Source organism: Rhea americana, unplaced genomic scaffold (assembly GCF_003343005.1).
Source record: "Rhea americana isolate MKP2758 unplaced genomic scaffold, rheAme1 scaffold_87, whole genome shotgun sequence".
Taxonomy (NCBI): domain Eukaryota; kingdom Metazoa; phylum Chordata; class Aves; order Rheiformes; family Rheidae; genus Rhea; species Rhea americana.
Genome location: NW_028187055.1, coordinates 384769 through 398213, shown reverse-complemented (window position 1 = coordinate 398213; position 13445 = coordinate 384769). Strand labels below are relative to the sequence as shown.

Genomic DNA, 13445 nt, shown 5'->3' with positions numbered 1-13445 from the left:
GACACTTATAAAAACATTAAAAAAAAAAAGGGCAAAAACCTCAAATTGGCCAATAACAGTACACAAGAAAAAGAAAGAACCAAAATACACACAAAATAAAAAAACTCCTAGTGACTTATACTATAAAAAGGTCAAGTTACTAGCAATTAAGGAACATGTTTTCTCTTTGTAAGCCGTATGTAAGCCATATACTGAAGCACTATCTGAACAGCACCTGAGACAAAAGCCTGCAGCCAGGGTTGCATTAGTGCCTTGTGGCCCACAACAGCTGCATCAACTCAGCCTGTGCGGCAGCCGGCGAACACCCTCAGCTGGTGACGGCCCAGGTGAAAGGCCTTGCTACGAACCCTGCCTGCCTCTGTTCCCCAAATGTCAATGCCAGGACAATGGATCTGCTCCCAGCCATCCCCTTCTCCTCCATGCAACCTTCTCAGCCTGATAAGGGCTGCGCTGGCCCTCACTCCCCTTACAGAAGTGAGTGGACCTAGGAAAGGCCTCAGGTCCTGAAAAGGGCTCACACTCAGGTCCCAAGAGGCAGCCTCTAGGCACCCAAAAGATCAGGAACTGCCAGAACAGCAACCCTTGCCCCTGCAGGAAGCTTCTGTGACCCACCACCTCACAGTTTGTTTTTTCCTGGGGCAGCACCACAGGAAATGCACCCACCAGGAAGTGATTTTCAATGACAAAAGGAGTTTTGAATGATGAAATTGAAATACATGTGACCGAAAAAGCAAGGAAGATTGCAGATGTGAAAATATTTTGACTTTGTTTTTTCAAAGCCAGCTGCCAAAGCCTCCCAGTCAAGGGGATCTTTGGCTGTGAAATCTTACTGAAAAATAGAAGAACTCAGAATTCAAAACAAAAAGTGAGCATGAGCATAAGAAAATCAATATTGCTTGATCAGAAAGAATATTTGCTAAACTGAAAGTATTTTTGGTAAATAAAGGACATATTGTGAAATTTGAACTTGAAATTCTGCCTGGAGAAAAACTTGTCAAATTAAGTATATGGATATGAGAAAGCCTTTCTGGTCTAGCTTCAGTATTGAGTTACAGTAAGGCAGCTGTATCTGACATGGCAATTCAAGCATGGGTGTAAAAGTTTATTTCCTTTATCCGTTTGTTTATTTTTGCATTTCATATTCCTGCATTTTAAAGTTTTCATGGTTCTGATGACTGCAATCTTTCTGCTTTCAGGAATATGCAAACTGTGCAAAGAAATTCTGCAAAGCAAGACTGGAAGAAATTGACTTCCAAATAGTCAAAAAGCAAGACAACTCTTTCTTTAATTCCTGGGTGGAGAAAGAAGCAAGGTAAGGACAAGTGAAGTGGTAGCATAGGATTTGCCTCTGCCTCACATAGTCTACATCTTTGTCTTCCCCTTTCCATCCTGGCTAGGCAAAGGAGCTTGACAGACCTCTTAGGTGCAAGATTATTGCTGTGAAAACAAAGATTCACAAGGCAGGTGAATGCTCACTTCTCCCTACGCTTCCCTGCACCCTTTGCTTGTGTATGCTTTTGAGCACGTGCATAAATAACTATAGTGGATCCTGCTGTTTCCAGATGCAAGCCCAAACTGCACAGAGCCAGCTACCCAGACTCTACTCCAGCTCGCAACCTTTGCCACTCCAGTCCAGCAGCTCTGCCTAAATCAAGCACCAAGCCAACCAAAAGACCATCCAAGGGACTGTCAGCCATGGAAGGCCAGGGCAGACTGAGATGCCAGGCAGGTAGCAATAACATAGCTGATCACTGCTTGGCACCTACTTGTATATCATTCTGGGACAGAATCTTTTTCAGCTGCCCTTGCTGGTGCCTTCTTCATAAAAGATGTCCTCACTAACATCCTTGGGGAGGGTACTGTGGGAAGAGAGGGGCACAGGGTGACTCCCTCCTTTGGGCAGGACAGGAAGGGTAGGGCAGGGGTAGGAGGCTTCATGGTCCCCAGCTACAAAAGCAGCCCCCAACAGGTGAGACCTCCCCACCCCCCAGGACTTTTGTCCAGCGTTTCTAGGGTGAATGAAATGGGGTGGAGGGTTTCACTGCATTGTAGACAGGGCAGGAAACTGTATTAGGTACAGGCAAATACTGAGCTAACACTTCTCTTGTCCTTACCATTTTTCAGAGARTAACTGTTGCTAGAATTGCTGCTCTCCTATAAATATCAATATCAATTGAGTATAAAATATCAGTTAGGTGTAACTAATTCAAAAATGCAAGCCTTCACAGGAATCACAAGGGACATCATCTTCAGAATGGRAAGGAATGGGTGCTCAGAGGGAAAGTCCTAGGTGCTCCTGAATCACAAGGTGTGTATCCTACCCAGGAAGCCACATATGGGCAAAGCATATGTTCATATACTGGACTGTGGGAAGTGATGGTGAGGAGAAGACTAATCCACTGGAGGACAGTGAGCAGAGCCAGCAGGTGGACCTCCCCCAGGCTGATGGAAAGCCCCAAGCCTTTCAGTTCCACAAAATACCTTGAGGTGGTCAGGGTAAAAGCACTGGGGAGGAAGGAAGAGTCTACTTGCAAACCTGGAGGAAGGGAGAGTCTGCTGGCAAACCTGGTCCACAGAGCAGCATGAGTCTGTTCAATGGACAAACTCCCTTTCCTTGACAGGACTTTCCTGGACAGGTGAAACCTGTGAGCCCAGGTGAAACAAGCAGCTTGAGTCCTACGACAAGGATGAGGGGCAGAAATTTGTTCTATATGGGTAGAGGAGGGAGTAGGGCAACCAAGGGTGAAGGGCAGGGGTAGGGCTATAGTGGGACGGCAGCCTGACACTGCTGTGGCACCACAGRGCGGGGCATCTCTGTGCTGAGATGGGGTCCTGAGGTTGGGCAGGGGTGGAGGGAGGCCCCAGGGCAGGTAGGCAGGGACAGGTAGGCCTCTTGGTGATTCTAGGTGGAAGTTTGCAAAGCTAACTTCCAAGATAGACCGTATTGTTCAGGGCCTTGTGCAGGAGAGTTTTGACTATCTCCAAAAACAGATTCCACAGCCACTCTGGGCTCCAGTGTTTACCCACCCTCCTTGAGATAAGTGTTTTGCTAGTACCTAGTCAGAATTTACTGCGAATTATTGGCATTGCAACTTGTTGGACCTCCTTCACTGTGCACGTCTGAGAAAAGTCTAGCTCTGCCTTCGTTATAACTCCCTGCCCCTCTTAGGCAACATAAGGCAGTCAGATCTCCCCTTCAGCCTTCTCTTCTGCTGAACAAGCCCAGTTCTCTCAGCTTCTCTACATGTGCTCCAGACCTCAGACTGCCTCCATGGCTGGCTCTCCTCTGCACTGTTTAGTCTCTCCCTTGTATTGGGGACCCAAAACTAGACACAGTGCTCCAGGTGACATCTCACAAATGCTACTTAGAAGGAAAAGACCRCTTCTTTCCTTTGCTATGCTATTTTGGCTGATGTGGTCCATTGTGTGGTTAACTGTGGTTCACTGCTGCAAAGGCACACRGCAAATTCTTATTCAACTTCTCATCCACCGAGATCATCAGGACTTCTTTGGTAAAGTTCCTGCTAGTTGTTGGGTCTCATGCCTGTACTGTTGTAGAAAATGATTCTGTCCTTGGTACAAGACTTTGCTGCACTGAAATACTACAAAGGAAACTTGTTTGCTTAAACATGTTTTTATTATGATTAAAGGAGCAAAAGAATACATCTGCAAGACCCATTAGGTATGGATGCAGAGATATACGTGGAAATCAATGTGAAGAGTAACATATCATATTTGGCTATGGCAGTGGAGCCAAAAATGTGTAAGGAGAGAAGTAAATGCTAAGATTTCTATAATGCATCTTTAGAAGGTGAGGCAGAGCCTTGTAGTATCAGGAGCACAAAGAAAAAGCAGTTTCCTTGTAGGAGTGGGAATGGCTGGTGACAGTTTAGAACTTAATCTGAGAGCTTTCTTGTGGTTAATTCTGGAGGAGTCACCAAAAAACTTGGTCCTAGAGAAACCTATTTGAATTGGAAAGCTGCTTTCTGGATCAGAAAACTTCTGATGATGAATTGGGTTATGATTTTTCAGTGTAATGATCCAGCACCAGTACTGAAGTGTTAGCTTGCCTGAGGAACATTTTTGGTCACCACGATTTCATTAAGTTTCATCCAGTTTTCATTGCTTTAGAAAAGCTAAGACGTTCTTGATTTTGTGGGATAATTATCCTCTGATTTAACAAAATATATATTTTTAATAAAACTTTCAGTTTTTAGAAGATATAGATGAAGTGGATAGTATACCTTTCTTTTTACTCCTGATACTACAATGCTTTGGGTCTTGCTTTGAAGGACAGAAACTCTTTCAGCTTTCTTCTCTTTAAGGGGAAATGCACCTGCCAAAGAAGAGGATGCTGTTGGTTGGGTTGTGTTTGATCAAGAAGAGAAACGGGTGATCAACCCTAAACTCTTCTGAAATACTTGTAACATCCACCTGAACCTCTGCAGAACTGGCCATCTCACTGCCTACTTCATAAATTTCCACATAGGCCCCATGGATGGCCTCAGACATCTTCAGAGACTGTGCTGTAGATATGCCAGACAGATTGGCTGAAGGGCTGAACAGGTCAGTCATGCCCAAAGCCATTAAAACAGATGTGAGATTGTATTTTTCCTCAATCTTCATGCGGGGAAGGTACACTTTCACTTTCCTGTCTTCTATCACATTAGAACTGGTCCACTCAGTTAGTTTTTCCAAGCTGATTGTAGTCTCCAGCTGCAAAGAGACAAGAGAAGGAGATCTCCAGAATGAGAACATAAATTCCTTCATGTCATCGTCTTCTTTTTTTTCTCTCTTTAAAATGATTGCTCTTAGCATGGTGTTTGTTCTAAAGGTACATAGATTAATGTATCTAGGAGTGAAAAGCAGACTATGATTCTTTCTTCACATCTCTTGTCCTGTTTTCTGTTTCTTTCATAACCTCATTGACTAGTCAACTTTCTTTTACAACATGTCTACTCAGGAAATTTCACCTGAAGCTCTTTCCTATTTGTTTTCTCTTCTTGGGAAATATATTCTAAAATCATTCTATGTTTTGCTTTAAATTCTAATTTTTCTCTACATTTCAGACCTCTGAGTAACAAATTGTAAATGGTAACTAATCTCTAATGATTGGATTGCCAGTTGCTACTAGATTTGGAACTTACACTTTTATGAGAATTTGGATTTTTGAAAATGGAGACCTTAATCATAAATATCTTCACATTTCAGTTACACTGAAACAGTGTACATTTCAGTTACACTGATTACTTGTTTCAACATTATCTTTGCCATATCACGTGTTGTATTGGTGACCAGTTGAGGGGCAAAAGCCCTTGTTAGTGATCACTATCCAGAATAATTGATTCCTTTCATTATTACTAATGTTGCTTTGTGTAGTAATATTTCTTTMCTTGATAGGAAAGAAACTAGATATCTCCCTTATACATATCTTGTCATGGGACCGTGTAATCACACTATCTCAGTAAAATCTACCTTACTATCTTTATCCAAGTGATATTTTTTTCTTATTCACACACATTCTGTTTTATCCATGCCCTTCCTTTTTAGTCTTTCTAATCATAATGCTTGTTCTCCTACTTAAACATACTTTTTTTTTTCTGTGCTTTTTACTTTTTTCCAGAATTGTGCATAGTCTTCAGTAAGCATGTTTTCAAGATAACTGATGGCAATCTAGCTGTGGTCAAATGCCTCCTCAACTTTTAATCTTGATTCTTTACATTGCAATTCAGTACAAACATTGCAATTAAGTCTAATTTATTACCTAGCTTTTCCTATCCGGATTAACTACAGTCTTTCTAGTAACAATATCTAGTATTTGTATTCTGTCCACATTAATAATATTAATTTGTGTACTTTTTTATTTTCTGTAATAGTTTTAACGATTCTAGGTTCMCTCATATCCCGTTTTCCTCCTCTTTGGCAAGATAGTTGAATTTCTGAGGGTAGGAAGGAAAAATGTTGAGCACCATCAAACCCCAAAATAGTTACACCAGTAAAGTTGAGCTTCCCATGAAGCTCCATTAATGTGCAGCAATGAACATACAAGACCTTTGGAGTCCAAGCCAGAGAAGTATCTTGAGATGAGAAGAATCTTTTAGGCTGTGGCTGTTACTTAACTCACTAAAGCAGTTCCTTAGGCAATCCATACTCAACACAAGCTGTTGCAGGCCCCACTGAGAGAAGCTATGTACTTCTCTACAGCAATCCCATATTGCCAGTGCTCATATCTGTGCTGGTTGAAATGTTTTAAAATAATGTTATTGTGAAAGGCTCCACAGAAGCTATATTTCACTGTTTTTACGATACTCTGAAGTTCACTGCTAGGGCCTCACCTGCTCCAAGCCAGAGATATCATCAGGCAACAGCACAAGCATGCTCAGCTCTCCACTGGCATATGGAAGCTCTAGGATCTTTATTTTCTCAGCAGCCACTGTTGCCACTTTAAATGAACCAGCCTGATACATCATCTGCACAGGTTTGCTTTCTTGCTGGAAAACCAAAAAGATAACAGTCTTTACAAGTTTATTCTTAGAGTATAGAAATTAATGTCTGTGGTTAAAACTACTGTTCACTCTCGTCCAGGACGACTTTTTCTAAGAAAAGTTGATGTCTCAACTTTTTCCTCAGGAGTTTTGTTACTGTTAGAAACAGTGTAAGAAGATAGTCATTAGGAAAACTCCCTAGGATTATTATAGTTCCCAGAAGAGAAGTAAACAGAGTACGATATGTTAGTGTAGCATCTCTATAAAAAGTTATCTATTCTCTTGATAAGTCCTACAAGATGATATCTTGAAAGTAAAATATGCTCGCATACTTCAGTTATTCTAAAGGGCACTTCTTGAGTGTCTTCATCCTTAAATGCATTCTCCCATATTCCTTTGAAGTATATAGCATTAACAAGGACCATTTCAGTCTGGGGATCAACAGAACCCGGTTGAAGGAGATTTTTGATCACACCTTTAAGAAAGAACAGGAGAAAAAAATGGCATAACATATCTTGGCAATCACAGTACAAAGTGAATTGTATAGGACTATGTGGGGAGGGGGAGTGCAGGGGTAGAGAGGTTCTTTTGTTTTTTTAGCTGTAATGTTGTACTTCCRAGGTTGTTTTGCTCATTGCTGTTGGCAAGAGCTGTTGTTTCCCTCTTTGTAAAGGACTAATTAAAACTGTAGCACCCAGAGATTTATCTGTTACAAAATGACTAATCTGTCTATTTTATGACTAAGGAAAGAACTATTGGAACGTCTGTTATCCCAGGTTGATCTTCAACCCAAACAGCACCAGTAAACATAAGTACTATTGTTTCAAACAGAAGTTGAAAGGTGACATCTACACAGAGAAGATAGGACAGGAAAACAGCATTTCCCTTTTTCATCTACTCTACTTCCTTCTTGTACTTGTCTCCTCTTTCTTCTGCAGTCCTCATGCATTTAGCAAGCTCCCCACTTATTCTTCTCCCACCAGTAGCTTAATCATGGCCTGCTTTTCTCCCTGAAAGTGTGGCACTAGACCAGAGGTTGTGTGGTTATGAATATTTTCCTCTCAGTTGGAAATCACCTTTTTCTTTTATCCATGTTTGCTGCTTAGGCCATGTGTTTCAGGCACAAGGGAAAGGAATTGTTTGAGGGGGCCAGGGAGAAACTGAGAGAATGGAGGAATAACCTGCAGATGCAGTAGGAGAAAAATCCCTGTTGGGGAACCTCCTTCTATGCATTTCACACACCTCCCTACCATTCCTTAAATCTATGGTTGTGCATTGTCATTTTCCTATTAATATTTCTCAAGTAGCTTACAATTACATGTCTAACTTAACATGTACAGAGCAATTCTGGCATCTCTGGGAAGGTTGAGGGCAATGCTGCATGTTCACTGAGGGATATTCAGCATTCTCAGCATTAGGGACAAACAAGTAGTACTGTATGCAACTCATGTTCTAGCATTTTACCAGGACTAGAAGTATTACATACCTGGAAATCCCCTACAGATATACAATTTTCTTTAAAAGGAATGTATCTGGGGGAAAAAAATGTAGATAGTAGCTCCATATTTGGAAACTGATCTATCATCCAGGAGTAGGAACAGAAGCAGAGGTTTTGTGTTTTTCTCTGTCAGCTTAAGGATTTTCAGATGCTGTTCAAATATAATGACAGAATAGAAAATACTTGTGGATACTTTTCTTGCCCTTACCATTTGTCTGACTTTCAACCCAGGAATTGATGAGTTCTCTAGCTTGATCTGCAGCTGTTTGAAAGCTGACAGTTTCCAAGCCTCCTTTATACAGTTCTTTAATACATTGTAAGTATTCCTGTAATGTAGAAGTATGCATTTATCAGATCAGTATTTCAAAGTATTTCATCTATGTGAAATGCAAGACTGAAATTAATGGATATGGACAATATACTGTTGTAATATGGTATGTTACACTGTATTTTGCTACCTATTGCACTTCATRATGCATTTAGTACTGCAATATATTTAAGTATGCTCTATGTAGCTCTTTTGCTGTAACTATTCGTTAAAGGTAAACATTAAGCCGTGATTCTAGTTCATAAACATTTTAAGATTTGACATTTTTTGCTTCAGGAAAGAGTATATGATCAGAGTTCTTAAAATACACTCCAGAACTGAGTTTAATCCAAAAATGTTGACTCATTTCAGTTGAAGCATTTTTTTTCATTTTTCCCACTTTTCATTTTGAAACTGTATTTTACTTTAGCTTTAATTTCCAAATGAAATATTCCTTTGAATTGGAAAACTTTCTTATTTTGTTTTGAAAGTGTCAAGTGGAACGTTTTTGCGATCAAAAAGTTATTTTCAGTTGTGTTTTACAAGTTAGAAAATAGTGTTAACTCCTTCCAGAAGAAGTTCCCTTTATTAATTACACAATGACATTGTGTCAATGTGCTAGACACATTTTCTCGGAAGACTACAGAGGGTTAGCGTTGTAATAGACTGAAATCATGAATCCTGTCTTCTCTTTGGAAGAATATTTCCTTACGAGAGCCTAGACTTCTAACAGTGCTCTTGCATTATAGAATGACACAGCTTTGACATAGAAATATCACTCAGATCAGATCTTAGAGCAACTCACCGGCACGACTGGATATGTCTCTTCAGCATAAAGTCTACTGGCAAGGCTTAGTGAATAATTGTCACTTGGTTTGGTGATTTCAGAGAGAATGCCTTTAAGTGAAGTGTGGATGCTTACAGATGTGCCGCACTGAGCCATTGTGATGAACATAAATAAGAAGATAGATTATGTTACTTTAGTTTTAGGACTTAGCAGGTTTTTCATACTATATGAGAAGGGTAACTAGTTCAGATACTTTTGCTTGCAAAACTGTTGTTTGTCCTAGATGTCTTGCTGCTGTAAATATACTGATGTAGTTATTTCCCAATATATACAATTCTGTGCTGTTTTTTTTTTCTGTCATTTCCTCATACCTCTCTCTGGGGTATGATCTCCCAAGCAGATCAAGTAGGCTTTCCTCTTTCTCCAGCTAATCCCTTTTAACCAGCATTATCCAGCTACTTTGAGTAACACAACAAATATCTATAATCTTCCTTATTTGCCCAATATTTTGATCCTGAGTTTCCTCTTCTGATTGTTCTGAATCCTCTGTTACCTCCCTTCTTTCTCTATTCTTATGAATGTAATGTTCCCCCAACTACTGGATGCAGAGCACTAGTTTCTTATTAGGAAAGGTTTGGAACTGCTAGGAGAATGTTTTGTCTGCTAGATTTTTCTACCAAGAGAAAGTGACATAGACAAGGGGATGAAGTTATTTCTGTACCTGAGATTCTGTGGACTCTCCAGATCCTGCGATTTTATCAAAGTGGATAACCTGTAATTGAAAATGCCAGTAGTAGAAATAACAGATGTAACAAAAAAAATTATGCAGCTGAGATTGACAAATGAAGTTTGAAGTTATTGGCTGACTGCAAACAAAATGATAATAAAGTTAGAATCTGTCTGTATCATCTGTGAATATCTATGATGCTTTTCTCAGCTTAGATGAGCTCTTTTCCTGCGAAGATCTACAAATTAGCTCCACTATGTGCTGTAAATAGTGCTATCTTTCTTCCAGTTAGCAAGCTAGCCGCTCCACCTGAAGGAAGTGGAAACTGCAGAAAACTCATATGATAAATTTTGCAGACTGGAAACATGTTTTTCTATTTCCTTGGAGACTTTATTTAGTTTTCTTACTCTAAACAAAGAATCCAGAATGTTTTKTTTTTTCCATGGGAATCTTACTGCTAACAATGATAAATTTTAAATTAAAATCAATTTCAAGGTTTCCGGCTGGTGCATTTGCTTAACACTCTTGACTGGAAGTTTGGGATGGACCCAGCTTTAGATAACTTTGGATCCAAGTTTTATAACCTTGAGCTGTGCAAGTTTCAAGGGATGTTATCGAATAATTAAGTGCTATGGCTGTGCTGAGCAGGAGCAAAGTTTAAATTTTTAACACTAGCCTTACCTTCTCTATCTGAGTCTTAGTGTTGTCTCTTGCACCTAGGTAGACCATGGAGAGAGCTGAAATGATGCTCAGGGGTGAGTAGAAGATGTTCTCATTGACATGGTGGACTTTCARCTCTTTGAACATATCAAAACAAAATTCTGTGCTTGCTGTGCCAATGGAGCCCATTGTGAAGACAGTGTTCCTAGAGCAAACAACAGAAGTGCGATGACAGTGTGGTGATGGAATGCTGTACAAACATAATTCAAGGCAGGATATTCTGTAGTGAGCTACCACTTCAAACTAATAGGAGTTCTTAACCAAGGAAATAAGAACAGGTAGATTTAAAGCCATTCTGTGGTAACATGTCTATTGCTATGCCCAACTTCCATATACGTTATTAACTCAGTATCAATAAATCTATTTCTTTCTGATTTGGTTACCTTTTTGACAGTAAAGTTCTTCAGAGATCTCAGAGGTATATATGATTTTTGTTTAACTTTTAAAATAGACAATAGCGTGTACTTATTTTCATTCAATGAAAACAGGAATTCCTTGATACTTCGCAGTACCTTTGGTCAAATCAAGAAAATATGAGCTGTCTTTGACATGCATGCAATGCTGGAGCAACAGTGTAAATATTAGTAGACTTGTCCTGGTTTTGCACAGRTGTAAGTGAAAGCAGAGGCTTACTGACTACTCTTATTTCCTGAAAAATAGTTAAGTGCAGTAAAATATCTACTTGTTGCACAGTATCTACTGTCAATAGATCTCAAAGGTTTGTATATTTATCCTCATTTTTGTCCTGGAAGCATGGAGAAGGAATGTAATTTGTCTAGAGACACATAGTGTATARGAGATACTAATGAGTATAATTCATATTCCACTCTATTGTGCTCTCAGATATAGCTTGCTTTGCCTATATGTATGTATATATACTACAGTATGGCCTTTCTGAGAAGTTAAATTTTGTTAGTAATGTTCAGACAGAATAGAAATGTAGAGCTGGTAAAATAGCAATGCGTAACGAAATACAGCACYGTTAAATTAATATGTTCTTATGGCATAGACCAATAAAAGCTTTATATTTGTTTCTCCCTGTGGCTGCTACAAATTAAGTGCTAGGCTGCACAAGCCCTGTATAGCCAATATGCTTATATGAAAGGCAGCTGTTTAGAAGTCAGCATGAATCTAGTTTCCTTCTTGCAATTTATAGTAATTGTGGAAGTTTGTTATCTTTCAAAAYCCAGTCCTTTACCAAAGTGTTTAATGCTGAGATCTTAAGTTTTGTCTTTGGAGTCTTATACTCCACTAAGCTTTTTAGTGACCATGTATGAGAACGTATGCATACACTCTCTCACACACACACATTTCTCTCTCTTTTCTGTGTACAAGTTACACTCATAGATTACTGTAGAATGTACATCTATATGCTCACACACATTTTTATCTTGAATGGTGTTCAGCAGCAATATTTTCTGGGGCTGCAGTTGTTAGAGTAATTTCACACTAAAATAAACCTAGCACGGTCACTGAATGCTGCTGTTGTGCTCTGTGTGCACTCTTTCGAACAGGAGGTCAGGCAAGCAATTTTCTATTCTTTCACTGCCAAAATCAGAGGTAAAAGGGTAAGTTTTTCTGAAATAAAATCCTATTTWAAACACAAAGAATAAACTCTAAAAAGATCTCCTGCAAACAAATACTCAGGCTAAAAAAYACCAGATTTTACATAGTAAAATAGTATAGGAGGTAAGAAGTTTTTTGTAGAAGATATCATTTAAATGTTCTTCCCTCAAAGATAGCAATAGTAACTCAATAAGTGCTGATTTTTTTAAGTTGAGATATAAGCAAGAAATAATACAGAGAGAAGGTAAATTTTCTAGGGAAATGCTTACCTTTTGAGCGTCAGCACCAGAGGCAATACAGCTTTCCAGCTGTGTGTAGACAGACTACCTGAGCTCTTAGGAATTTATATGGTGTGGATGCTGACCCACCCACTGCTGCCCTTCAGGAGTCTGACCTTTGACACCATAAAAATCACTTAATGGGACTAGATCTGACTTTAATTTCAATAGTTCCATTTTTGATTGAAGTGAGAGCAAATATAAGGGTTGTATTCTGTGTAACAGAGTGTTTTCAGGGCTAGTGGATTGGAGTTAGACCAGAAAATACTGCTCATGCTCTTTTACATCTCATTTGCAACTAGATACTGAGATGATAATAAGAATAAAAAATGTGAAAACCTTAGAGATCAAAAATATCATTACCAGTTATCAGTTATTATATTTATTCTTACAAGTATAGAAATAGACCAGAACTATTCTTTCAAATAYTCTTTCGTAAACATGAAAAATACAGCTGAGGTGTGCAGACAGAAGATTAAGGTGAGAACAGGACTTCRGCTATTATTCTACTAATGAAAATGGGTAAATATGTGAGAAAATCAATTGATGTAAGACTCAAAAGCAGAGCTTTTATCTCTGAAGAGCTGAAATCTTTAGAGAAAAGCTTTTGATGCGTGTAAAGGATTTATAGCAAACTTTCATTCTCGAGTGTAATAACAACACTGAGCCCAAAACAAGCACCCCTCCAAAAAAAACTCAATTCCAAATATGTTTATGTATATTTACATGTATATATGCATGCAGTGTTTCTTGTAGGTCTTCCATGGGTAGCTAAATGGTCCAGCAGATGAYAGAGGAACTGTGAGACACAGCTGAAGGGATGTTCATGGTCTGTGGGACAATCATAATATACAATAGCAAATATATTTCAGTTATAAATGCTATTGTTCTGTATTGAAATAATAGAATGGGCAAACAACAAAGAAACCAGTTTGACCTCTGTAAAGCACTCTGTGAATTAAAAACCTTAAAAAAAATCAAAGTCAATACACCATAATTCTTCAGAACACATGTGGAGATGACTGTAATCACTATGAAAGAGAAGAGGAAGGCTATTTTGGTGGAAGTTTAGACAAT

The 13445-nt window shown here is 39.1% G+C and overlaps 1 protein-coding gene across 1 annotated transcript; it reads right to left on the bottom strand.

Annotated features, from left to right (window-relative positions):
- Positions 1–3680: 3680 nt before the first annotated feature.
- On the bottom strand, positions 3681–12402 carry LOC146584981 (ovalbumin). Its single transcript, XM_085323748.1, has 8 exons — positions 12360–12402; positions 10486–10669; positions 9799–9849; positions 9096–9224; positions 8192–8309; positions 6818–6960; positions 6336–6491; positions 3681–4716 (listed from the first exon to the last, which is right to left on the bottom strand). The coding sequence occupies exons 2-8, from the start codon at positions 10651–10653 to the stop codon at positions 4321–4323; spliced, it is 1161 nt and encodes a 386-aa protein (XP_085179874.1). The 5' UTR covers positions 10654–10669; positions 12360–12402; the 3' UTR covers positions 3681–4320.
- Positions 12403–13445: the final 1043 nt, after the last annotated feature.